The sequence below is a fragment of the Sceloporus undulatus genome, chromosome 2 (assembly GCF_019175285.1).
Source record: "Sceloporus undulatus isolate JIND9_A2432 ecotype Alabama chromosome 2, SceUnd_v1.1, whole genome shotgun sequence".
Lineage (NCBI taxonomy): Eukaryota > Metazoa > Chordata > Lepidosauria > Squamata > Phrynosomatidae > Sceloporus > Sceloporus undulatus.
This window is the reverse complement of record NC_056523.1, coordinates 208,137,122-208,163,517: the sequence shown is the minus strand read 5'-3', so window position 1 is coordinate 208,163,517 and position 26,396 is coordinate 208,137,122. Positions and strand designations below refer to the sequence as shown.

The window sequence follows — 26,396 nt, the reverse complement described above, 5'->3', positions numbered from 1 at the left end:
ATTTACACACTTAAGTTACTATAACAGGGCTGAAATTTCTCATCAGCTCTACCTGGTAAAGGACTGTCACAGCCATAGAGGGAGGCCAAAGGTTCTCCAGCCCTGTTCTACACAAACACTTTATTTAAAATAAACAGCATCTGATGGATCTTAATCTCAAGCTGCCTTAGTCTTTTGGGATGAGATGGGCTATTCCAATTGCAATAGTGTCCATGTCTCTTGAGTCACTCAGTAAAGCACTATGAGAAATCAAGCAAAATGCTGGTGTTGTTTTAGCTTTGCTACCATTTGTGTCAACTGCTGCTGAAGCCTGAGTATTACAGGACGCCAGGACTGGATTTAGCATAAGTGAGAATTTATGTAGTTACATATTTCATGACTGAGAACATGAGCAGAATGAACTAAATTAGTCAGAAGGAAGATTAGCAGGCAAAGGGGACATGAGAAGGACAAGTGCTTATGAGGTGAACATATCTGGAGGAAACCCTGAAAGGAAGGTTAAAACCACTGAAAGCTATGGTCCTTCTTTACCTCAGAAAACCTATCTTTACATAGCTCACAAACCTCAAAATGAAAAACAGGGCAAATGAGACTTGTAACAAAATTTTGAGGCATGGAATCAAGCTGGGCCAAAGATTCTTCAACTTTTACAGGCCATTGACCTACCATGAAAGCTGAAATTTAAGAAACAGGTGAATGTTAAGACTTAGGAAGGGATTAAAATACCTTACAATATAAGATTATTAAGGATTTTTCTTTTCTTTCTGTAACCCTGCTTTCTATAAGTACATCCAGACTGACTGAAAAGTCCCAGATTTTTGTTTCTGTTCTTTTTGATTTTATATTAGGTTAAAAGAAACCAACCCGGAGAGCTGGTATAAAAAGTCTCAGATCATACTGGGTGCTAAAAGAAAATATTCTGGGATAAACAAAAGTGTATGGATCTCCAAAACAAAACTGGAAAAAGCAGGAACAAGATCTGGGACTTTCCGGTTTTTTTTTTACTCATTCTTCATGTGTCCTATGCCAACATGTTCCTGGGACAGAATGCCACAGCAAATGAGACAAGATCAGAGATGGTCAAAATGCACCCAATGGGAGAGAGGTTTTTTTTTTTTACCACCGCCCCTTTTTTGCATCCCTTAACAATACTGTAAAAAGTGCCACAAATACAAGTGCTCAGGTTTGTTGCCAAAGAATTCAGCAGCATTACTCAACTGAAAGAGGACACTCTTTATTGGCCTTTTTCACTTTGTAAAATATTCAGTCACTTCTGAAGATGAAACTTTAAATTGCTAAGACCTAGCATCTCCCCAGCCTTTCTCTTCCTTAAACATCCATCTTCCTTAAATGTCCTGCTGCTCCTTAATGACAGTCTTGCTAGGCTCCTCCATCTCTCCATGATCTTGGGACTAACAGTCTTCCATCAACCTTAGATTCCTGCTGATCCTCCCACCTCTTCCACTAATACTTGCTCTGAGGCATTACTGTCATGAATGAATGAGACCGCCCTTGAGCCAGACATTCACTCTCTGCTTAAGAGGGTTGTCCTGAAGTTTACAATATAATCCTATGCATGTCTAGTCAGATGCAAGCTTCACTATGTTCAATGGGTCTACGTTCAATGGGGCTTACTCCCAGGTAAACATGTATAGCAGTCCATGAGCCACTCCAAGGCCTGTTAGGGCATCCTCCAATAATCCCGCTACTGCTAAATTTTGGTTTCACAGTGAAGGAAGTGCATTTTTCACTGCTAAAGAATGCATGCAAGGATAACATGATGTTTCCCCCCACCAAGCTGGTTAGTATTTCTGGGAGCTTCCTGGAAATGATAATCAGCTTAAAAACAAGGTGAGTGTTCCCTGTGTACCTTCCTTTAAAGCAATGATGGGCTGCAGTGAGTCTAGGACCTTCCAGAGGCTACAGAGATGACCAATAATGCCGAAAAACATGTTACCATATTTTGAAAAGAAAAAAGGATCTATACCTACTGGTGACTTCAAACCACTGATCACTAAGACAACTCTCACTTTAAATACCCTATAAGCTCTAGGCAGTTGTAAGAGCAGCCACCACTCTTCAGCTGAGTCAGTCCAACAGACAAGACAGACAATTCTTGTGGCCAGGAGTCATCTCAGAAATGGTGGCAGGATGTCTTCCTCCTCTCCACCATTTTCCTTCCTGATGGGCCTTCCCCTCATGATGGAGGAGGACGGTGGCCCTGGAAATGGCAATGGTGGTAGTAGTTCCAACACAGCTGAAAGAAGGTGAGTAAACTTGCTGCCCCGCCTCCAAGAGTAATGCTGGCCACTGTCTTCCTTCCTCTTCCTAAGAGCTCTACTATCTGTTTGCCTTCTTCCTCCAGTTTGGATCTTGTAAGAAAACCAAGACCTTTTAGAAATCTGCATAGACAGAAATTTTAGCTCTGAAAAAGAGGAGCTGTTCTGGAGAAGGAGGATGTATGGCAACCCTCAGCAACAATAAATTGGAAGTAGTCATAGGTGTTCTTCTGTTTTTGTTATTTTTTAAAAAACATGTCTTTTAAAAAATGTTAAAACAGTGTAGGGAGTTCTGTAACTTACTGAAAAGTGTTGTACTGGTCCTGGAAATCCCCAGGCAATGCTCTTCTCTCCCTGCTTTTGGGCAAGCAAAAGAGCAGCCCAGGGGATTTGGAGGGTCAAAACCCACAAAAATGCCCTGGAAGGTTACGTGAGCCCCAAGGGCTGTTTTCTTCAAGGCAAATTTCAGGATTGGGTTTTGCCACTTGCTGCTGAATTTCAGTAACACCATTCAGGAAATGCATGTTTTCAATGTAATACCATTTCTCCATCCCTTTTTTAAAAGCAAGATATAGCTGTTGTTTTCCTGGTTGCACGATGCAATGGGAGGTGTGTGTGTGTGTGTTGGCGGGGGGGGGGGGGTTCAGGGTTCTGGCCATATGCCCCAGCTATGCACACATGATGCCCATCCCTGGCAGATAGGACTGCAGTCCTAAGTATAAAATCCTCATCCATGCTGCACCTCAGCAATTTGGAGGCAGAAAGTACATATCCTCCAATATTTCACAGATGATAACCAGCCACATCAGAGTGTGTTTAAGGTGACAAAGGTTATTAATGAGGAAGAATGTACAAGCTAAGTGAGGCTGCAGCAGTTTGCTTTTACCAGAGCCAACTGAGAAGCATAAGATTATACCCTCTCTTCTTCTCATGCTGACTTAAGAGAATGCGAAGGACTTTGCACTTCAAACTCTGCAGCAATTGAAGTATGCTGAGGACAAAGGGGGAAAGTGGGAGGAGGAGAGAGAAATTGGGACATTTTGAAAGCAGCTGAAAAAGTGGGACAACAGAAGATTAATCAGGACTATCCCTGCCAAACTGGGCCATATGGGTGGTAGAACAGGGACCAAAACTGGATCAATCAGATTTCTCAATCCTGGTGACCATGGTGGCCGGAGATGATGGAAGCTGCAGTCTTACATATCTGGAGGGCATTGGATTGGGAATGCCTGTGAAAAACCAAGCTTCTGCTCATTCAGTGATATGGGCACAAATTCTCCCTATAGTATCAGCATGATGACAGACTGAGGGTAGACTGCATTCACTTCAACAAATCCTCTTAGCCAAACCACACTATTATATCTTTGATGTGGAAACACAGATGCAAGCAGCCTGCTGGGAAAAACCCACAGAAGTGTGTTGATCATGTTTTATAGGTTAATCTGAGGGAAGACAGCGTCTGCTGACCCCCTTCACTATAATCATGGGCAATCTGCCTTAGAATTAGGGGGGTGGGAAAGAAGGTTATGCAGGGAAGGTAGAGCCAGCCCTCTCCTCAGAACAGCAAACATACTCCAAATTCTGTGAGCATTGTTACTTGTTAACTGTCCTAGTTTTAATGCACTTTCTTTACTTCTGCAAAGTTAACACTGATCAGTTGTGATGGTGAAAGAGAAGCAAGCAAAGCCTTCTGTAACCTTGCAGTTCAAGTGGGGTCTTCAAATCTATCCATACACTCTGAAGAGGTGGCATGAAATTGAAGGGAGCTTGAACTTGGTGCAGGGAGACAGTGAAAAGCAATCCTCCCCTGCTACAGTGCCTCCACACAAAGAGCTCAACAGTATTGGACCAGGTGACAAAGATATGGTGAAAAAATGGGACCATGGTAAAGCAAACAAGCAAACAACAGCTTTGGTGAAGGGAGGCAAAGGCTGTCTTTACACTGCAGAATTAATGCTGTCTGACGCCACTTTTACAGCTATAGCTCAGTGCTATGGAATCCTGGGATTTGTAGTTCTGTGAGATATTTATCCTTTTCTGTCAAATCCCAGGATTCCATAGCATTGAGCCATGGCAGTTCAAATGGTGCCACATAGGATTATTTCAGCAGTGGAGATTAGATCTATATGTGGATATACACTATGCAGAGACATATACCCTCTCCTTTGATTTAATATAAAACCCCTGATGCTAACCTGCATGGCCATTCCATGCTTTGCAACAAGCAGGAAGGACCAGAGACATATCTGGCTAGATCCTCACAGCCAGACACACAGTGATTATAGAAGCACCAAGACCCCTATAGGAACCTCATGGATTACAGTGCTAATGTTATCATAGTGTGTCTGGTAGTTATGGGGCTGTAGCCAGACACTTTTCTACCTCTGCCTGCTTGCTGAGGAAGTATGGAATGGCCATGAATGGGTGGCTTCAGGGGTTTTACAGTGAGGCTACCTGAGGCAGGAAGGAAGGGAGTACCAACCCCTTGCAGTACCCAAAAAAGGACATCCACATGCATAAGGGAAACCTATGCATGTCAGTGTCCTGAACAGAATTACAGCCAAGATATGTTTGATGGCTTAAGTATTCAATTCATTTCAGTGTTTCTGCACAGAGGGGAAAATTTCTATTTTAGTAAAGTATTCCTTAGGGAAACTTGCTGTGAAGTTGGCCAAAGCTCGGTGTATGCATGTGTGTGTATCTGGAGGGGGGTTAACTTGAACCCTTTGTCATATATTGTGTTTATGCACAAATTGAACAGCAGGATTACATTGCTTGTCCTGCCCTCCCATGTCACATTCCCCATGATCCTCTGTAGCTGTATATCTGGTGCAGAGTTTGGTAAAGTTAATTTTGGACCACAAATCCCAAAATATACCAGCATTGAAAGTTCAAAGTTTTAGAAGGGAGGCACAAACAGGTATTAATTTACACATGAGCGTATCCATTCACTGAGATACAGAGGCACAAAAATCAATTTAAAAACTTCTTCACATAAATGGAATAAGGTTGATTAGTGACAGCACAGATCTTAGCCAGTGTGCACTGTACAAAGTGATCGTGTTACAAAACCACTTTCCCTTAAGTTTAATACTAGATGAGGACTTGTTTATTTATATATATATTTTTCTGTTTCCACACAGCTTGACCAGTGAATGTATGCCTCATACATATAGACATATGTTGGGCTATTTGGATGTATTTAATATTAATCATCCAGTTTCTTTTCAAATGTTTCCTCCATTTATTTTGCTATAGAGCCACAATGGGCTTAAAAATGTTTTTAAGAGGCATTGTTGTAATAAAACATTCTCCCTCACTTTGTTGGGTAAAATGCCGAAGCATAATTGAAATGCATGCAGGAGTTCAAAAGTGAGAACAATACCCAAATAAAACTTGCCTTGACAGAAAGGAAGAAGAAAGTCAACCAAGATGGAACAAAAAGGATGAATCTTTTGGTAGCAGTTCATTCCAAACAGTTAAAAAAAATAGTCATAGTGTATGATTCTGTTTGTTTGGGAGCACAAAAGAGACCATGCTTGCAATGAAAAGAGTGTAGTAAGAGCAGTTTTAGAGTTTTGTTCTTTAGGCATAGCTTTCTTGGTAACCTTTCAAAAAAACCACACTGAGAGGAACAGGTACAACTCAAATGAGATTTGTTAAAGAGGAAAGCTTTCCACCAGCTCCTAAGCACCATTCCATCAAGGGAGAATCTTATTATAACAGCTTGTTTTGCATCTAGCAAGCCACCCAAAACATCATGCCTTCGGTACACTCAGTTTCATTAAGACCTGATGTTAGGGGAGTGATTTCACATGCTTCTGTTGTGCTTGAACTGTAAATTTGCAGCCATCTGTCAAATGAGACATACACAGCAATTGCACCTTGTTGGGGTGACACAGGATACGAAGCTCTGTATCATTTTGCCTAGATAATGAATGAGGTAATTAATTGCCAGCATAGGTTTTATTAATCTGCCAACGTCAGACTCTTCCCTACCAAATCCACATCAACTAGGACTGAGAAAAAAGGACTGGGGGAAGCAATATCTCTCACATCTTTCTTCTGTCCCTACCGCAAATCAACAGAGAAGAATGAAAAGTAATGATTATGGTTTTATCTACTTACAATTGCTGTTGGGGTTGCAGCCAAGACACAATAAAGGATGAGGGGGGGAATGAAGCTTTCATCTTCTGTTCCTGGGTACGGTTTCATCAAGTCTCCATCCTGGCAGAAGAAGCCTTGGATATGCACCTGGAAAGTGTCTGTGCACTCAAAGTAGTAGGCGAGCAGAATGGTCCCGGCCATAATGACGAGCTGGAAATACAGCATGGTGACACAGACACATTAGCAGCTGTTTAGCAGCCGTGCCTCCAAGCTACCCAGCAACAGCCACCCTCCATCATCATCGCCATCGCAGACACCCGACAGCAATGCCAACATTAGTGACTGAGTGCTTAGGCTAGTGTCTCTACTGTCTAACATCTGTTACATAAACCTTTAGGTTACTCCCCCACCACAGTGAAAGGCTCTGATTCAATGGGGACCACAACATACTTTGCAAATGGATGGGAACACTGGTGCCTACTTTGTCAAAAGGCATGCCGTTGTCACCGGCAGCATGGATCAATGCAAATGGAATGGGGCAGCAGGGCAGACTCTACCAGCTGAAAAAGTTATATAGGAGTCTCCTGCCAGCCCCTTCCCCTACTAAGCCCCCAAGGGAAAGCAGTATTAGATGCAAAAGCAGAAATGAAACTCAGATGCAAATGTCCAGGCAGGAGTTACTTTGGCTGTTCCACACAAATATAACCGAGAAGGGAGTTTCTCAGACTCAAAGAATTCCTCAAAAATGTCCATTCATCCTCTGTTTAAAGACCTTCAAAGATGTCCACCACTCTCTTAGGTGCTACCATCTGAGGCCACCACCTTCTGAGGCAGCTCTTATAGTCAGGATATTTGGGTTTTCTTCCCCCTAACTTTTAGGTGGAATCTGCATGCATTTCAATTCTATTTTAAGGGAGGGAGGGTTGGGGGATATGATATGTATAATTTTAATGCTGTAAGCCGCCTCGATTGCCTGAGTGAAGATGGGATGGGCTATAAATAAATAAATATGTTGTTGTTGTTGTTGTTATTATTATCTAATTAGAAGCCATCAGTTCCTGCTCTAATCTGTGGAGCAACAAAAACAAGCTTGCTCCATCTTCCACATGACATCCCTTTAGATTTTTAAAGATGGCTATTGTGTCACCTCTCAGTCTTTTCCTCTCCAAGTGGATCATATACAGGCCCTTTCATCCAGAGAGTTTCATCCAAGGGGAAGGCAAACAATGACACTGAAGCATCCATGGCTAGCTTCTTTCCACCTTCTTTCTTCTGTTATCTATCTCACTTCCCACTGATTCCCCTTTCTTTCAGTATTGTATTTTTTCTTCTTCTACTGGTGACATGCCCAATGTCATATGTGAAATGACATGCCCTTTATCTTTGGTCTATACTTTATTTATCTGAACTGTGGACCATTATAAAATACAAAAAAAGTGAATGTATTTTAGTTACATTTGTAAAATATGAAATATGATGTTAATTTGAACTAACTGCACTAGGGGTTTGTAAATATAATTGATTATTTGTCAAAAGTAACTTTATCAGCTGTGGCACTGCATGGTGATGTCCATATCACTCCTCATGTCAGGCAGGCATGTAGGGGTCAAAGGGAATCTAAGGTTGACAGTATTTTTTGACCTTAAAACAGTCCAGGACAGCTGCAACCTATTTTAAAAGTTGAATTGATGCTCTTGGAGATTTCCAGAAGAGGCAATTCATCCTTTTTTGCCAGGAAAAAAAAGCAGCCTGCAGTTACAGTATCTGGGAGGTACAAAAGGCAAATACACAAAAGCCAAAACAAACAATACATAAAATGAGATAAAAATCTGAGTCAAATGCCTGTTTAAAGAGGTGGAATAAAAACAAAGAGGAAGATGGTCAAGCTTATTGGCATAGGGAGTGCCACACAGGGGCTGGCATCCAGTCAATCTTTTCCAACTAGATTAGATCCATTCAATCAACGGTTGAATTGGCAACATACCGATAAATCTAATGGATTAAGTGGGTCTACTCTAATAGGGATAAAAATAGAATTTAGACCCTAGGGTGCCAGCCCTATCTCACATTCTGACCAGCTGTGTCTCCAAAGGCAATCACATGTACAAAAGGGGTGCAACAGCTGTCCTTAAAGAGTTCAAAAGAGAGGAGATGATGCTTCAAGTTGACAAATCCCAAGCCACTTAGTTATACTGCAATTGTTGCATTCGTGGGGCCACACTGACTTTTCGAGGTACAAAAGGGGTAGGGAACTGTGCAGGAGCTGGGGGGGGGGGGAGTAATTTTCCCTTCCCTACAGCAATTTGACACACATAAAGTCATGTGACTTCACTTCCATTTTGGCTAGTTTTCAGCTAATTTTCCTGTTCTTTGGTGTTTTGGGGAAGTTTGGGATGTTAGAGGAACTAACCCACTGTGTTTTTTGTTGGTTTTGGATGATTCTCGTTGGTTTGGAGACTTTTTAGGGTGGGGTGGGGGGGCTTTTCTGGGAGGACCCATGGGTCACATGAGACGCATGGGCTGCACTTTTTCCACCCTGGGGTACAAAAATACTGGTTCCAACAATGGATATTGGCTTCTATGTCACTAACATGTGAATCAACTCTTGGTTGCCGGTACCAGCCAGTGGTAGCTAAAGGCTCTCATGCCACTGGGCAAATGAATCTGGGTTTTAGACTGATCAATGCCAGGCGCTGAACTCCTCCTCCTAAAAAGGTTGAGCACTTTAGAAAGCTCAGTTCGGTCTAAAACACAGAATGCATCACTGTTCCCACAGACAGCAACTCCGACTGAGACTGGTCCCTATCTCTGGAACTACTGGTCATTTTCTACTGATCCTGGAGCAATTTCTTTTGGAAACTCTGAAGTTTTTTGCCACAGAAGCTACCTTGTAGCAAAGAGTTGTACAGTTCTTCCTAGTAGGGTACTGCACATTACACTAAACCCAAAATCAGGAAAAGTTCCCCTTGGGACTGCAACTTCCATGCTGGCTGTGGGATTCTGGAAGGTGCAGTCCAAATAATAATAATAATAATAATAACATAATATAATAACTTTTCCAAGCTTTTCTACCAAGCATCTTGAAAATCTCACCCAAGTTCACAATCTGGGTGTGTGGCGGGTGGACTAAGCATTCAGTATGTGACAGTGAACAATGACCAGCTGTGCATTCATTTCAGATAAAGCCATAATGACTTCCGGAGAATGGAAATGAGTTAAGACATGTCTTATTTGGGATTCAATGCCTCAGATCAATTGGCATTTTTCTGCCCCATTTTTAAGAGAATTAGAAACAGACAAGATATTATAGTTTCTTCAAGTAGACACTATTTAGTACAAAGAGCCCCACACATTAAATGGAAATGGCAATGACAATCCTCTCTAACAATGAAGATCTAGTCACACACACACACACGCACGCACGCGCGCGCGCGCGTGTGTGTGTGTGTGTATATATATATATATATATATATATATATATATATATATATGGCCTACAAGAGTTTGCACTTAGAAATATGAGACAGAAATGAAAGACCCACACTGCCCTCTTGTGGGAAAAATGAGAACAGTCTTATCATTCAAATTAAAGCCAAAGTATCTGCAGTTCTAATGTATCATATTATTAGAATGAAGAAGTTTGTCCATCCCCCTTTTAAAATCCACATTATTTGCCTTTTCATTAATACTAGCAATTAATCCGTTTCAATCCAGTATACTTAGGCTGGATTTCTGTTCAATATTTATCAGTCTGTAGATGGCCTGTGCCATCAAATTTCCCATGTCTATGTATGTCTGTGAAAACTGGACAGTGAAGAAAGCAAACAGGAAGAAAATCAACTCATTTGACATGCAATGCTGGAGGAGAGTTCTGGGGATGTCATGGATGGATAAAAAGGCAAATAAATGGGTCCAAGAGCAAATCACATCTGAACTCTCTTTAGAAGCCAAGTTGACTAAAGTGAGACTGTTGTACTTCAGTCATCCGAGAAGACATGACTTGCTAGAAAAGGCAATAATACTTGGCAAGGTAGAAGGCATTAGGAAAAGTGGAAGATTGCACTGTAGTTGGATAGACTCAATCAGGGAAGCTATGGCCTTGAGTCTGCAAGACCTGAGCAGGACAGTTGATGACAGGGTGACTTGGAAGTCTCATTCATAGGGTTGCCATAAGCTGAAGGCAGCTAACAGCAACAATAAAACCAGACTTATGATCTTGTAACTTTGGTGATTTATTTTTAGCCATTAATGACTGGATGTGATCCCCCAAAATCTACCTCTTGAGACAGAGGCAGCTGATTGCTGAAATGCTACAGATTGGGGGCAAATGGGAAATGATGATTACAGTGCTCTTCTGGTCACAGGATGCCTTGAGACATGTACTGGTGGCAGGACCCTAAGGGTCCAGCTGCCTATCTCAATGCACCTCATAACTAGAACAATTGTGTGGTTACTATTCCCCAGCCCACAATCTGCAGCACCTCAATAACCCTCTGGTTGGAATCCTGCCTGGCTTAAAGGGTAGGTTGCATTGCCAGCATCAGACATACAGTGACAGAAGTCACAGCTATGTCCGATGCTGTAGGGCCTCAGTCAATATGTTAACAGATAAGATGGGAAACCTGATAGATAATTTCTAGCTCAAATCACAGTAGGCCAAATAATATAATACACATCTTAGATTTCATCCTAAATGTTGACTTGCATTTCAGTTGTCTTGGAAATAGACAGACAGACAGACAGACAGAGAATAAAAGGGGTGCAGCAAGAAAAAAATCACACCAGTTTTTCAAAATACATATCACAGGCAAAATGATATCATCTCAAGTCCAATTTAATTCTCTCTCTACCATTAAAAGTGATTTCAGTGTGCAAAATTGTTATGGGGTGAAGAACTCTGTAATCATATTAATGATGAAGAATACACACATTTGCTTTTGCCTGAGCCTACTGGGAAGGACAAAATTCTGCTCTTCCTGCCCTCTCCTTTCCCTGCTAAGTTAACTGAGTGCAAATTACTTTTGGACTTTTAACCCAACCATCCCCTCCAATGTTTTACAGATGAAAACTGGCACACATGTGATCAAGTAACATCAGAGCATAGTCAAGATAGCAAAAGTTATTAACAAGGAAGAACATAAAAGCTTGGAGAGGCTGCAGCAGTTTGCTTTTCTTTTAGATTATCATACACAGATGGGATTGCTCCCATGCCCTTATCCCATCCATGACAGTGATTGCGCAAAAGCCTTCCATAACGTAGTGTTGATCCTGTCATTGAAGTGGCATTGCATTAATGCGAACTCCCGCTAATGCAAAATGTCAGGCAATGCCACTTCAATGATGGGGTAATGACAGGATCAGCACAGTGTCATTTGAAAGGCTTTCGTGCAATCGCTGTCATTCATGCTTTTTGGATGGGATAATGTCCAGATAAGCATGACATCATCTGAAAGTCCTTCCCACGATCACTCCAGAAGGACAGGGATGGGACAATGACGTCCCATGCCCCATGTGATAATCTCCTATGTCTACAGGGAAGACCAGGATTCCACTCTTCTGTCCCCTGCTGAGTTAATTGAATGCAAACTGAGTGTGATTCAGTTTGCAGCAATTAAAGTAAGCTGAAGACCAAAGGGAAAGTACAAGAAGGGAAAATAAACTGGGTCATTTTATGGTAGAGTTGTTAATTCTGTTTAGTTTCATAATGTTTAGAAGAATTATCTTTCATGTACCTTAGTTATTTCACATGTAACCTTTTATTTTGTTGTATGATTGCTTTTTATACGTATGATTTATAACTATTTAATAAAAATATAGTAAACAAAATATTTTAATACACTTGGGGATGAGATTATTCACCTGTCAGTCAGTGTCCCTTGAAGAGCTGCAGGTCATTCTAATCTGATTCATATTTTGGAAACATGAACATTGGGTAGCAGAGGCCACTTATTCACCATTCACTATATGCCATCCACTCCCACTATGCTGAGTGATTCCTTTCTCTCCATTATTAGCAATATCTTTCTATACCTTTTCCAAGTTGGAAAGGTCTAAGAAAACATCAGCATCCCGATCCCTATTGATTGTAAGAGAGGGAAAACATTGGCCTAATGGTTAAAGAAAATTCAAACACTTGTGAAGGCAGGTTTTACATTTGTTTTTCCATCTGGTATGTAACAATGGATAGGGTTTATAGGCTGATCATGTTTACTCAAAAGAAGTCTCATATGTCTTGGATGCAACTAGTTGGATGCAACCAGAGACCCTCCTCTTCCTGAAATGTGCTATTTCGCAGCATGTAGATGTGTATTATTTTCTTGACTTTTTAACTAATTTATGTGTGAATCTGATTTGCTGGAGATCTTCCTTCCACAGCACATGCCCTGGCTATTTTTATTTGGGATTTTAAAGGTTGTCAATTCCAATGCACATCAATCCAACAGACAGCACCAATGGGACTTTCTTCATGAATCAAGATGCATTATGATCACGCTGAGTAAATCTTCCCACAGGCAATTAGTTTCGTTTTCTTTTTTAAAAGACTAAATCTTTAATCTGTGGACAGGGATCAGCCCTAAATAAATTTAAAGAGGTTGCCAAGCCTTCAAGAGGTGCTGTTTCAGATTCTAGCTTTGCTTCTAAAAGAGTGGGAATGAAAGGAAAGGGTTAAGCCACGGGCAGGAAAAGAAGAGAGAAGAGAGAGGGTGGAGGGTTGCCCCTTCCTCCCAGTGCTCCTTCATTAGAGTTGCCCCCAAAGAGTGTTCTTTCTCCATTCTAGCCTTGCATGGCTACACAAAGCTGCAACACCTTGGCAACATACCCTTCCTACCAAGGCTGGTTGTCTGGAACAGAACATGTACTTTCAACTACTGTTTGGTGGGAACCATTCTGGCAGTGATGAACCTAAGTGCATCCCCTTATTGAGTTTGCCTGGGATGGACCATACCCTTATTACACCAACGTATCACTTTAACACTGTTTGTATCATGATTTTAAATTAACTGAATTCTTTCTTACTTATTTTTAATATCATTTCCTTAGTTGCCTTAATTTCATTGACATCAAGCCATTAGAAGCTAGAAGCATACACAAACAGGGAGAATAGAAGGAAGGAAGGAAGGAAGGATTCATCTTCCATGCAGTGCTTGCAGCTTTCCTCCTCCTCCTCCTCCTCCTCCTCCTCTACAGACATAGATATCAATTACTTACTTTCTCAAAGAGTATTTTTAACACATTGCTTCATGGTAAAACTCTCTTTCTAAAAGGGATTCAGAATTCCTGATGCTCCAAATGTTTTGGCCTACAAGTCCCATCACCCTCACTCATTATGGCCAACGGTACAGTGTCATCCAAGTTGTTTTCAACAAATATCCCTCCCTCCTGGCTATCTGTAGGCTGTTTCAAAGTACCCCATTTTTAAAATAGAATCACAGTTTTGCATGTAATCACCGATGTTAGATTTTCCTTGGTCATGAAAATCTATAGATACAAATTTTTCCCCAGTACACACAAAAATCTTAACAGTTTTCTTAGTCGATTAGAAGAAATCTAGAAGCAACTACAAGACAGGATGTTAGTTGGTACCAAGAATAAAATTATCACACAGTGGTAGCAAGCTTTTGTTTTTACAAAATCCACAGATCCTTTGTAAAGCAGTAAGCGGGGGGGGGAATGAAACCACAGTCTTTATGTTAAAATGCTGGAAATTAATTTTAGTGACACAGTAGTTAAAGAGTCAAAAGAAAAGCAGATTTGGAAGCATTTCCTAATGGCTAAAGGTAAGTAACCACAGAAGCTAAGCTACTGTTGTCTTGGAAGTCACTTCAGATCTGTTTTGTTCCACAGTTTCTACTCCGTCTCTGCAGAGCTTATATTATCAATTTTTTAAAAGGGTTACTTTTGGAGAGAGGTGTAACACATTAGCAAAGCCACAGTGGCCTACCGGCCACGCTGGCTGAGACTAGAAGAGGTAGCACCACACTTGTGACCTTGGCCTTGGTGCAATAGGCTAGGCCTCTCCAGGGCTGGAGGAAGCAGCACTGTGTTCAGGTCAGGCCAGGGCCTCACCCTTGGCCTCCTCTAGCCCCAGGGAGGCCTAGCCGGCCACCAGCCAGCATGGCCTGCTAGGCCTCCCCAGGGCTGGAGGAGGCCTTGGCCGAGGCTCCAAGTGTGCCACTGCCACTTCCTGTCTGAGCCAGCATGGCCTGCTAGGCAGCGCCACCTTCTCCAGCCCTGGGGAAGCCTAGCAGGCGGCGACTTGCTTGGGGCCTTGGTTGAGGCCCCAGAAGATCCTGCACGGTGGGCTAGGCTAGGAATCCAGGACTGGAGAGTCAAAAATGCCTGGATGGATGTTTTTGGACCCTCCAATCCAGGATTGCACCGCCAAAAACTGGGAAATGGCAACCCTAAATAGAGGAAATCAGTCTGGAGCTTTTCTACCATAGCCAGCCACTTTCTCCTGCTTTGTAGTTGTCCTTAGCGCCCAGTCTGAAGCATTGTTCAGGACCACTGGAATTCTTACTCACTATTCTGTGCGATTCTGGTTGTCCCTAATAAAAGTATTACCTTACTAGCTCTTAACAAAGAAAATTCCTTAAAGTTATGCTTTAGGCCACTATGCTCTAGTCCACATTGCAGAGAGAATATCTACCCCCCTCCCCACAACCCAGTTTTTATTTGAAAACAATGTTTAAGTACAGATCATTAGCTAGCCCTTGAGCTCCATACAGCCATGTTTCTACTTAAACCTAAAGCAGATCCATTGAGGCTTAAACAGCAGGGGGCATTAACATCAGATTTTCCACAGACAGACAATGCTAAGAATCTCATTCTCTTTGCTGTATTCACTCCTGTCTCCTCATTCAAGGCATTTAATTTCCCAAAGAAGGGCTGGAATTTCACTTAATCTTCTCACAGCACTTGGCTTTATTATTCTGCATGGCAACCCAGTGCTTCCCAGACCATCTCCTTTTGTTCTGGGAAGGGGAAAAAAGGGAAGGTTCAACATGACCTTGAGAAAAATGCACCAAGGGTAATCAAAACCTTGATGCCTTCCTCAGCAGTGAGGGTCCTTGGACTTTAATGAGAGTTATTTGCAGGTTAAAGCCTTTACAGGGAAATAACTGCAATGCAAGGAAAACAAGGAGGATGTGTCTGTGTAACAGGAGCCCAGTGCAGCATTCCTAAGATAGATAATCAGTATGAAGCGCAAGCACTCCCACAATCACATTCCCAGTATGCTACACTTGATGGCTTATGTAGTCATTTTCAAGACTCATCTCATTTACACCTCTTTCTCATAATTACAACCAGTGTTGTGTAGTGGTTTGAGCATTGGACTATGACTCTGGAGAACAGGGGTCGAATTCCCAGCGATCATGGCCAAGTCACACTCTCTCAGCCTCACGAGATGACAATGGCAAACCATCTCTGAAGAAACCTGTCAAGAAGACCCCATTTTAGGGTCGCCATAAGTCAGAAACGACTTGAATGCGCATAACAAACAAAAGGGAAATTGAAAAATGCACAAGAGTATTGAGTAAGAAAGGATTCAGACAGGAAGGGAGGCTTTACTTTGCCTTTGGAAAACATTGAGCAGCCCTTTGCCTCCATGAGTCTTGAGTAGTGTTGGCTGGAGAGCTGAAAACTGCATCTACACATAGACACACTCTCTTGTTTTCCTCCCTCCAGCTCAGTCCAGATTGTAGGGAGGAGGGAGAGGGTATAACTTTGCTATCCCATCAGCAGTTCTGAGCAGGATCACTGCAATGGAGCCAGGATAGTTTAACCCCTTCTTAGAGATGCTAAGCTGGATTGCTACAGTGGGAATGAGGTCAAAGCTTCCCCTCTATCCTGGTGAACCAGACTGTTGTCTGGTGAACCTCCACAAATCCTTCTGACAATGAAGATGCAGAGGGATAAGCTCTCCTTGCAAACCCTTTTTCCCAGCACCATCAAGTTGCTAGAAGTCAGAAAATGCTGGGGAAAAGAGGCACAGATGGAAATTTGCATCCATGCAAAGAGGGGAAATGTAATTGAAACATGTTAATTTTTCCCAAGCCAAAAATACTCAAACAAATTGCATTTACGCTGAAAGGGCAACACTATACATTTGTCTCCTCCACCCTCCTTGCCCCTGCTGTATGCTTTGGAGAGAAGGAAACAGCTGCATGAGTTTTTGAAAGCCCCACTTCTCATTCACTTCACCAACAATGCTTCTGTTTTTCCTTCTTCCTCCACCATATGTAATCTCATCTTCTTTCAGTCACCCCTTTTTTAGTTTATTGATTTCCAAGCAAAACTTTCAGGGTTAAGTGGTGGAAAATCCAAGGGGTTTTAACTGAAACAAAGACCATTGGGATGGAGAGATGACCACCACCACCCCTCCAAGATGACCTTACTAGCTGTGAACTAAAGCTTAGAATTCCCAAACCCTGAGAAATTAAAAGAAAGTGATAAATTGTATTGCAACAATCCAAAGAACCAGGTTTGGGGGAAAGAATCAGCTGGAAATACAAAATTTATTAGCACTGTGGCTTACGGCTCGTCTACATGTTTAAAATACTCCTCATTCCAGTCAAACAGAATGTGATCAAACCACATGCAATTTGCAGGAGTTTGGACTTTTTGCCCCTCCTCCACCCCAAAAAAGACCCTCCTTACACTCTGCAGAAGTATCTGAAATCCACAGAAATGAGCATTATTGCTTCTCATACATTTGGATGACTGCACATTTTTGGCAGCGAGAGGGTGAATAGATGCAAATAGATGCAAATTTGAGCAGGAAAGTGAAGACAATTATCTGTTGATGGAAATGTGTGAAAATGCACACCAATTTGCATAATATACTTATGTGTAGACTAGCCCTCATTTAATTAAAATGTTAACAATGAAGTTCCAATTTCAGTCAGTCACTTTTGTTGAAAAGGTCCATTTTTGATGGCAAATTTCCAGCTCAATTCCTTTTTGATTGATTAATTCTGATCACTGTACCCACAGTTCTTCTTTCCCAGTAGGATTAGGCTTCTGGTAGCTCAAAGATGCTGGGGAAACAGGCATGTGAGGCGAGTGATCCCTGTGCAACCTCTGTTCATTCCCAGAATAATCACACTCTCAGCAACCCTCTGCATAGCAAATTGCCAGCCTATCATGAATTCAAGTGGGAAGAAGGTGGGCCAGGACAACTTTCCTTTCTCCAACACCACCAGGCTCTCATTACCTGAAAGTGCTGGATAAGATAAAAGTGGGGAGAGTTACTACTTTCTCTCCAAGGCTAATAGTATTACAGTGTCAGCCTACCAAGAAGAATAGGGTCTCTGACACAGGAACAGTTATAGCACTTTAAACGGCCTTAATTGCATTGCTGAATCAGATTGATTTGTAGTTTAGTAAGGTTCCTAGAATTTGAGTTCAGCCATCCAAAGAAAAGGGGCTGGCAAAGTTACCAAGGGAAAGCAAACACAGCAAAAGTGTAACAGTTCTAATTTAGGGATTGCCATGCTGTGTATGTTCAGGGGTAGCCATGCTGGCCATAAGAGCAAAATACAACAAAATCCAAAAAACCCAAAAAGGTGATGCCTGTCTTGGCCAGCCAAAATGCACAAAACACATAATGCAAGCTTTTGAAGCTCATCAGTAAAAAAAGATGTTTTAAAAAAACATCATACAGCAGCAAGAATGATGGTGCCGGATTTGTAGGCTCACATTTTGTATAGATGCTGTCTCTGCAGTGGCATCACTAGGGAAGTGCAGGGTGTGTGGAGCACACCAGGTGACATCCGAAGGGAGAATGACACCACTGCTCTTGAAACATCTGTGTTTTGGCAGAAACAGACTGTGGTGTTTGCCTATTTCCCTTTAAAATGCTTTAACAGATGGTGTAAGTGGATTGAATCTCAGTGGGAGGAGAAAGGAGAGGTCCCGAGTTTGTTTGTTTTTAAGTACGATTTCAAATTTCAAAATGTTTAACTGTTTTAAAAATATTTTTTAAATTGAAATTTTACTTTTAAATTTTTTCTTTGAAAACATCAAATTTTACCAATTTGCCATTTTAACCACATTAAACTATGTATATGTAAGTACATTTAAGTCATGTGTATGATATTGTAATTTAAAGGTTTTTCTAGCTGTTTATGTCACAACTATTGCCACTATATTCAGTGATACATGGGAATTATGATTTATGAGTAACAATGTCAAAACATTACTAAGGATTCTGTATGGTGTGGTATGGAAGATGAATGAGGCGGTGACACCATGAGTTACTGCACCTGGTGACACCAACCCTAGTGACACCACTATGTCTCTGCTCTAGTCCAGTTGGTTTGGAGGAATATGAATGCAAGCTGAAGCTACACTTCTCTTGGCTGTGTGGGGACTAAGACAAAGGACAATGAAATTTAAACTCTATTTGCAGCAGTGAAGACATTTTGGAATCAACGGTGTATCGGTCCATTGTGAAGCCACAAACCCCTTTCTTCAATGATTTTCAGTCTCTCTCTCTCTCTCTCTCTGCAATGATATAAATATAGAGACTAAAAGAAACTTTCATTGGGGTGGCAAAACTCTTATGAAGAAGGCATTGCCTCCATTTTGCAACCCCCATAGCTGCATTCCTGAAGGCTTGTGCTGAATGCACATAATGGCAAATGTTTGGGGGAAATGTGGTTGGATGTTTTTCTTTCTTCTTTCCTTCCTTCTTTCCTTGTTTTGGCAATAACATATTCTCAAAATAACTCAGCTCTATCTTTCTTATTCTGCAAAGGAGTCTGAAAAAAGCTTATCAGCAGGGGGCATGCGTGTTCTATCCAATCCAATCTCAGCGTTGATACAGAAATAAATTTGCAACCATCAACAAGCAGTATGAGCAACAAACTCATTTTCCCCTTCTTCCACCCTCATAAAATCTACATGAATGTGTCACAGCTGAATTGCTTTAAAATGAAAATCAGAGCCAGGGATGTTTCTCAGTGTCTGTAGGTTTAAACTAACACCATGGTGAGAATGAACACCAGTAAGGGGCTGATTTCATTCTTCTTATCATTATGATGATGATTTTATCATCAATGATGCTGCAGAGCAAACATGCACAGCTTTACTGTCATGGTTTCCTACAACAAACAAACAAACACAGCTATTGGTGAGGTTGTACAGTAGAGAATTTTCTTCTAAAGATTCCTGGCCACTAAAGAATTCCCAGGGAGTCCTGGTAGAAAAATCAGATAATTAAACAGGATTAAATTTGCATATATTTTTATAATCCACATTTTATTAGATCAATTCTTATCTGTTGTGAATCCTCTTCTTGTTACTATTTCTACTGGTTTTGAGCTAGATAGACAGGCAAGTAGGCAGGCAGGCAGCCAGCCAGCCAGCCAGCCAGCCAGATAGATGCATAGATTTATTGCAGGGTGGACACCTAGACTGAAGACTCTATATTTTGGAAAAATTAATACAATAGATTGTGCTTTTTGAGACTGACCAAGATGTGACACCCTGCCCTTGCCAGTCTGCATCCCCTCCCACTCTGATAGCTATCAAACTATGGAAGAGGCTGTGCAGTTGTTCCTTATCAGTGGGGAGAGGAAGGAAGGCACTTCAGAGGAAGAAGCAGCAGCTTATCCAGGCTTAGAAAGGGATAAGAAAGGGAAAGAAAATAGGAGTGCACCCCCATTTTCCTCCCCCAAAGAATGAAGGCCAAATGCTTCTTCCTCTTCTGAATTGCATTCCTTCCTTCCCCACTGATACGAAGCCACAGTGGCACCTTCCAAGGCTGGACAGCTGTGGATGGAGGAAGGTTTGGGACAAGGCAGAAAGGGCAAGGAAATAGATCTCTGTGTGCCATCCAAAAAGAGACATATGTGTCATAGGCTGCCATGCTTCCTCATCATGCAAACCATTAACAGGATTCTATCCTATGCACTCAGGCCCCAGTACAAATAGGACTTTGAATCCACAGAGTCAATGTTAAGGCAGGACTTGGGGGCCTCATTCATGAGATCAAGCAAAAGCCCTGTTCCCAAACAGAGCAAAACTAGACTACTACATCTTGAATTAAATGAAATAATATATATTATACCACCACATTTGCAGGCATGCCATCAAACTGCAAAGCTTCACTTTCATTTGAAAACAAGGCACACAGAGGTGTGTAGGAGGTTGCACCTTTTTGATGGAGAATTGGAAGCTTGTTTTCAATGATAATGATATCTTATTTGCTACAATGTGGCTTCATCTGAAATGTGGTGCTGAAATGTGGTTCTATGCATACCATGAACTGCCGAAAAGAAAAGAAAGGACAAATAAATAGGTCACAGAACAAATCAGGCCTGAACTCTCCCTAGAAGACAAAATGACTAAAACTGAATTCACTTTTAGAATTCTGAGATTACATGATTCATTAGAAAAGGCAATAATGCTCGTAAACTGGAGACAATGGAAAAAGAAATACCCTTATGAAGAAAGACCCAGTCAAGGAGTCACAGCCCTGATTTTACAAGGCTGAGTAGGGCTGGTGATCATGGGGTGTCTTGGAGGTTTCACATTCATAGAGTCACTGTATGTTAAACCTAAACTGATGGAAATTAATAGCAACAATGCAACTATGCTCCTGGAGGGATCTGAACGGGTTGTTGATGATAGAGTGACAGGAGGTCTCTCATTCATAGGGTCACTGTTAGTCCATGTTGACATTATGGCGTTTACAACAACAAGCAGGTAGAAAATTCAGTGGTGGGGCCAGAAGGGCAACAGGGACTTCAAAAATGGGTGGGTGGCTACAGGGTGCCCTGTGCTACATGTTGCCAATGCTAGATGGTGAGGGGCAGGACGGATGCAATAGTTCCCATCAGTGCCATCATTGAAGCTGGTGTCACTTGGTGTTGGGGGAGGAACTGCCTTGCCCTCCCCCTGACCACCTATCTGTCCATACTGCTGCTGGTGTGTGTGTGCTGTAGCCTTTAGAACACCCATTGGGTCTGGAGTGGCTGCTTGCCCAGCCCCAAAGGCACTGTGCCATCCAGCAGTCACCACAACTGAGAGGGCCAGTTGGCAGCCATGGAAGGTCAGTTTAGGGTCTGGTGGGCTAATGGCAAACAAGTTGCATAGGGAGGTCATGCCCTTTCTTGCTCATCCAGAAGTCATGCCAGTTCCTCTGGGTGTATCCTCCACGGGTGACACTTCTTTGGGGTGTCACCTGGTGCACTCCACATCCCTACAACAACAAACACACACACACACACACACACACAGTGACACTTCTGGTCCTCATCACTGTATAATGTGTACCGATGACATGCATTATTTTGGCTGGACTTTTTCGTTTATTTCTATTGGCTCATTTGCCATATTTAAAACTTGTGCAATATTTTTGCATCATCCTTCTCCTTGGTTCTTTCTCATCTCCCAACAATATCACAGCTTCTTCCTGTAATATTTTATAACTTCATGTACTTGCAATAACTTTAATAGCTTATTGTATTGCTATAGATGCGACTCCCAGGAGTGCGTGCTATCAGTTTGTGGCATAACCAGCTGGACCCTACCTGGAGCGGGGACCTAGAAACGTTTACATATGCTGGTAACCTCTCATCTTGATTTCTGCATGGGCTCTCATGGGCTACCCTTGTGCCAGTTTCGAAGCTTCAACTGGTACAAAACATGGCAGCCACCTGGTGCGGGAAAATTTAAATCCAACTGAATAACACCATTTTAAAATCTCTACATGGCTGCTTATTAGCTTCCAGGCACAGTACAAGGTATTGGTTATACCTTTAAAGCCCTACATGGCTGGGTCCAGTTTACTTGAGGAACTCTCCTCCCATACAATCCTTCCCGCACATTCTCTGGAAGAACTCTTGAACCAAAGAAACAGGATGGTTGCGACTTCCAGAGGACCTTCTTGGCTGCCACTCCAAAAATTTGGAATGACCTGCCAAGGGATCCACCATATTACATCTCTTGACGCTTTTAAGAAAGCAATTAAGACAGATCTCTTCGGGCATCTCCCAGACTGATCTCCTACAGAGTAGGTACCTCCCACTCAAAAAGTACTCACTCCCACTGTTATTTTGAAATGTATTATTATGTCTGTTTTAATTGTAGTTTCATTTTTTTAACTGAGGAGGGGGGAGGGTTAGAGGGTTGGCGGACTTAGGAATATTTGATAACTTGTTTATATAAACTGATTTGATTTCTGTTGTTACCTGCCCAATCCTCTGGAAGAGGTGGGATACAAATACTAATAAATAATAATAATAATATAATAATAATTGCACTTTGATATTGTTTGAATATTTGGCACTTCCATGGAACTGTGCAAACTTTCCCTGAGATAGCTCCAAGTCTCTGCAAGTACACATTCCTTCTTATGCTTGTTGTGCTGATCTATTTACTATGCAACTTTTTTTTGTCCTACCAAAGTGGCTCGCAGTCTTCTCACCTGAATCAGAATCAGTGAAACAATAATACTGCTTCAGTTCATTCACACTGGAAAAAACCCAGCACTCACCTCAACTTTGGTAGATGAAATAAAGAAAAACCAAAAAAACAATAAAATGACAATATAAAATGCCATAAAAAATTCCAATGATAATATTTTAAGTGCAGTATACTGAACACAATGTACATAGGCATTGTAGATATGTTTATGAATTCATTTAATTTTTTAATAGTTATGTTATGAAACACTATAAACAAAACACCACATACAGTTAACAAACCAACATAACATTACAATATACATATATATAATCGTTTAACCCACCTCCTTTTAATCTCAATAACTATCAGCAGTTTAAAACAGCATAACCTTACTCTTTTTATCTATTTCAAAACAATACACATTTTAATCTAGTCTGAAACACTACAAATATACATTATTTTCCTTTCCTTCTATTTTAATATATGTGTATAAGTATACCCATTGCCACTTTCTGGCCAATCATTCTCTCATCATTCTCTACTATAATTTCACTTGCCCTTTCCAACTCTTTCTTTCTCAAACATTCATTCCTTCTCCTCTCCTTTATACATCATATTCCTTTCCTACCACTTCTTACCTTCTCTCTACATACTTTACCTTCTAGTATTTCCTTTCTTACTTTCCTTCCATCAGTAACACATCGATGACCCTTTTAAATACAAAATCCTGTAAAAACAAACCAATCATCAATTCATTCCTTCATCCATTTACTTCCTTCTTACAATCCTGATTTTGTTTACAGTAATTGTCTATATCTTAGTTGATATCTATTTCCTTACTGCAGTACTACCTCAAACTAAAGTAATATATTCTTATGAATTCCACAACTGTATTAGTGCTGTGACTGTACAATAGTTAACGTATTATACAATGACATGTACCTTAATATAGCCTGAAATCCTCTAGCTTCATCAGCATCATCATCATCATCATCATCATCATCATCATCATCATCATCATCCTTGAGTGCAATTCTATGGTCACCATCTGCCAGAGGTCACACTGGAGGACCTAGAGATTCCTAGAGAGCTATTCTCTCAGGTTAAAAAAAAAGTGTTTCACAGGGGTCCTGCACCCCTAACCCCAGCAAATGTGGAGGACCCACTCTACATGAAGAACACAGAAATCCAATGATACAAATAGTTGCTCAATTTCTTTAACAAGTCCTTTAAACACACTAGTACTTTCCCAACCTGGTGTCCTCCAGCTTTCTTGGAATGCTGGCTCTCCATTAGTTAGGAGTATAAACCATCCTTTTAAAAAGGCAGATGTTCTTTTCACATTTAAAAACAAAAACTGTGGAGGGGGTAGAGTTGCATTGCTGATTTGCCATGAGAAATCAATCACAGAGCAGCAAAATAGGCAGCAAGACAGGAGGGACAACAAAGCCATGAAAACATTGGAAGGCCACAAAGAGACCACAGATGATGTACGACCCAACCCTGGTCTTGTTGTTTACAGCAACTACTTTTGCTGCATAGAAATTAACAGGAGGAAGATTTGAGAATTGAGTCTGTTCAGATACTGTCCATGCTCCCAGAATTTACATAACTTAACATTCCCTTCTATTTCTTGGTCACTATGGAGTGTTGACCAAAACAGCTACTCTGGTTTTATGCTATGCTTTGAGTAATGTTTTGCACCATAAACTAATTTGCAGTTCAGTCATTCAGCAGTACTATCATGTTGTGCTGTCATCACATGAACCATCATGAATTTCCAATTAACTTATTTTGGGTTATTATTTATTTATTTATTTATTTAGCATATCAGAATCACTGTTAGCCCATTTTGACACCACAGCACAAAAGTTAGAAAGTTAAAGCGCTGCCCTTTTCCAAAACAATTTTTTAAAATTTCCTCACTGTGTCCCCGAGAGCCATGGTGTGCTGACTGATGACATTTCACTGTACAAATGGCCCATAAAAAACTATTAAATCTGTCTTCTGCTCGAAAGGCATTTTAACTTAATGACCGTTTTCACTTTACTTGGAATTGTTGGCAGGGGGTGGAGGGAATCCATTCCTCACACGCTGACTGTCACAAGCATCTGGTTTAGTAAGGTAATGTATCTCCTCAAGATTTCTCAGTTATGTTTCAAGAAAGCTGATATAGACCCACTGCCAGCAGTTTTGCCACAGTTGCTTCTTTGACTTTTGTGGGGAAATCTTTTCCTCAAGATCTTAAAAGCTTTCACAGGAGCTCTCAAACATGGCTCCTAGTGTCTTCTAAAAGTTATTTTAAGTCTTTTACAAATGGGCCAAAAGCAGCATGTTAGCACCGATTCTAGGGTTCTGGAGCGCACAGCAACCGCATGCCTTGGAACCCTAGTTCGTGCTGGCAGTGCCATGACTGCGTGGCCCCACCCACATGGGTCACGCATCCATGATGCAAGCGTGGCCCCACATCCGCACATCCGGGCTCTGCGCTTGCATCACGGACATGCCACAGTGCACCAATGGCACATTGATGACATCATCTGTGTGCGCGCCACAAAGAACCTGGTTTTTCTGGGTTCTTTTTGGGGTGGAGGGACACTGCGTGGTTTGACTGCTGTGGCATCCTTCCAGAGGAAAACTGGGTGCTTCTAGACCACCCTTTCGAGGTGGTCTGGAGAACTCTTTAGTTACACTTGGCCTTTCATGTCTACAGATTCTGCATTCACAGATTCAACCATTTATGGTTTGATTTTTTTAAAAAAATCCAAAAAGTAACCTTGATTTTGCCATTTTATATAAGGGACATCATTTTTTTACATCACTGAATATAATGAGAGCCAGTGTGGCACAGTGGTTTAAGTATTAGACTACAGGTCTGAAGATCAGGGTTCGATTCCCAGCTCATACATGAAGCCCACTGGGTGATCTTGGGCAAATCACATATTCTCAGCCTCATAAGAAGGCAATGGCAAACCTCATCTGAACAAATATTGCCAAGAAAACCGCATGATAGATTCGCCTTAGAGGTCGCCATAAGATGGAAATGACTTGAAGGCACCCAACAACAACAATGCTAGAAATATGGGGAAATGTGAAAATAAATTTCATGGGGCAGGGCAGAATTCTTACTGAAGAGGGCATTTCCCCCCTCCTGTAGCTGTCTCCCTTAAGATCCCCCCTTTCTTTATATATATATTTGTGTATATTTATCTTTATATGGGTGAAGGTGAACAGAAATGGAGGCTTCATGGATAAGATCAAAGTCTTTTGAAAAAATGTTAATAGCAAAGAGGGATGACTGAATCTACAGAGGACTTATTTTTCAAGGTTTGTGCACCTGTCTCGGGGCCTTAGCTTTGAAGTCAGAGTCATTTCAAAGAGGTTCGGCTCCTTCTGGCCCTAAAATGCATAATGCTCCGCTTCAGGATGAGCTTTACAGCTTCATTTTGCCGATCCTGTGATATGGTTCTGAACCTCCAAGAGACAATGGACACAATTCTATATCTTTGCATTTTTATCCACAAAGAGGCCTGATTCTCTACTAGGCTGGTACAATTTTAAGCATTGTTGCTGGTACTATGAAAATAAATA

The 26,396-nt window shown here is 41.4% G+C and overlaps 1 protein-coding gene across 1 annotated transcript in view; it reads right to left on the bottom strand.

Annotated features, from left to right (window-relative positions):
• Positions 1-26,396, bottom strand: part of PLPPR1 (phospholipid phosphatase related 1) — a 95,607-nt gene that overhangs the window by 15,705 nt on the left and 53,506 nt on the right. Inside the window, exon 3 of the mRNA XM_042455910.1 lies at positions 6,408-6,596. Within this exon, the coding sequence (XP_042311844.1) occupies positions 6,408-6,596 (189 nt within the window). The remainder of the gene's footprint in view (positions 1-6,407; positions 6,597-26,396) is intronic.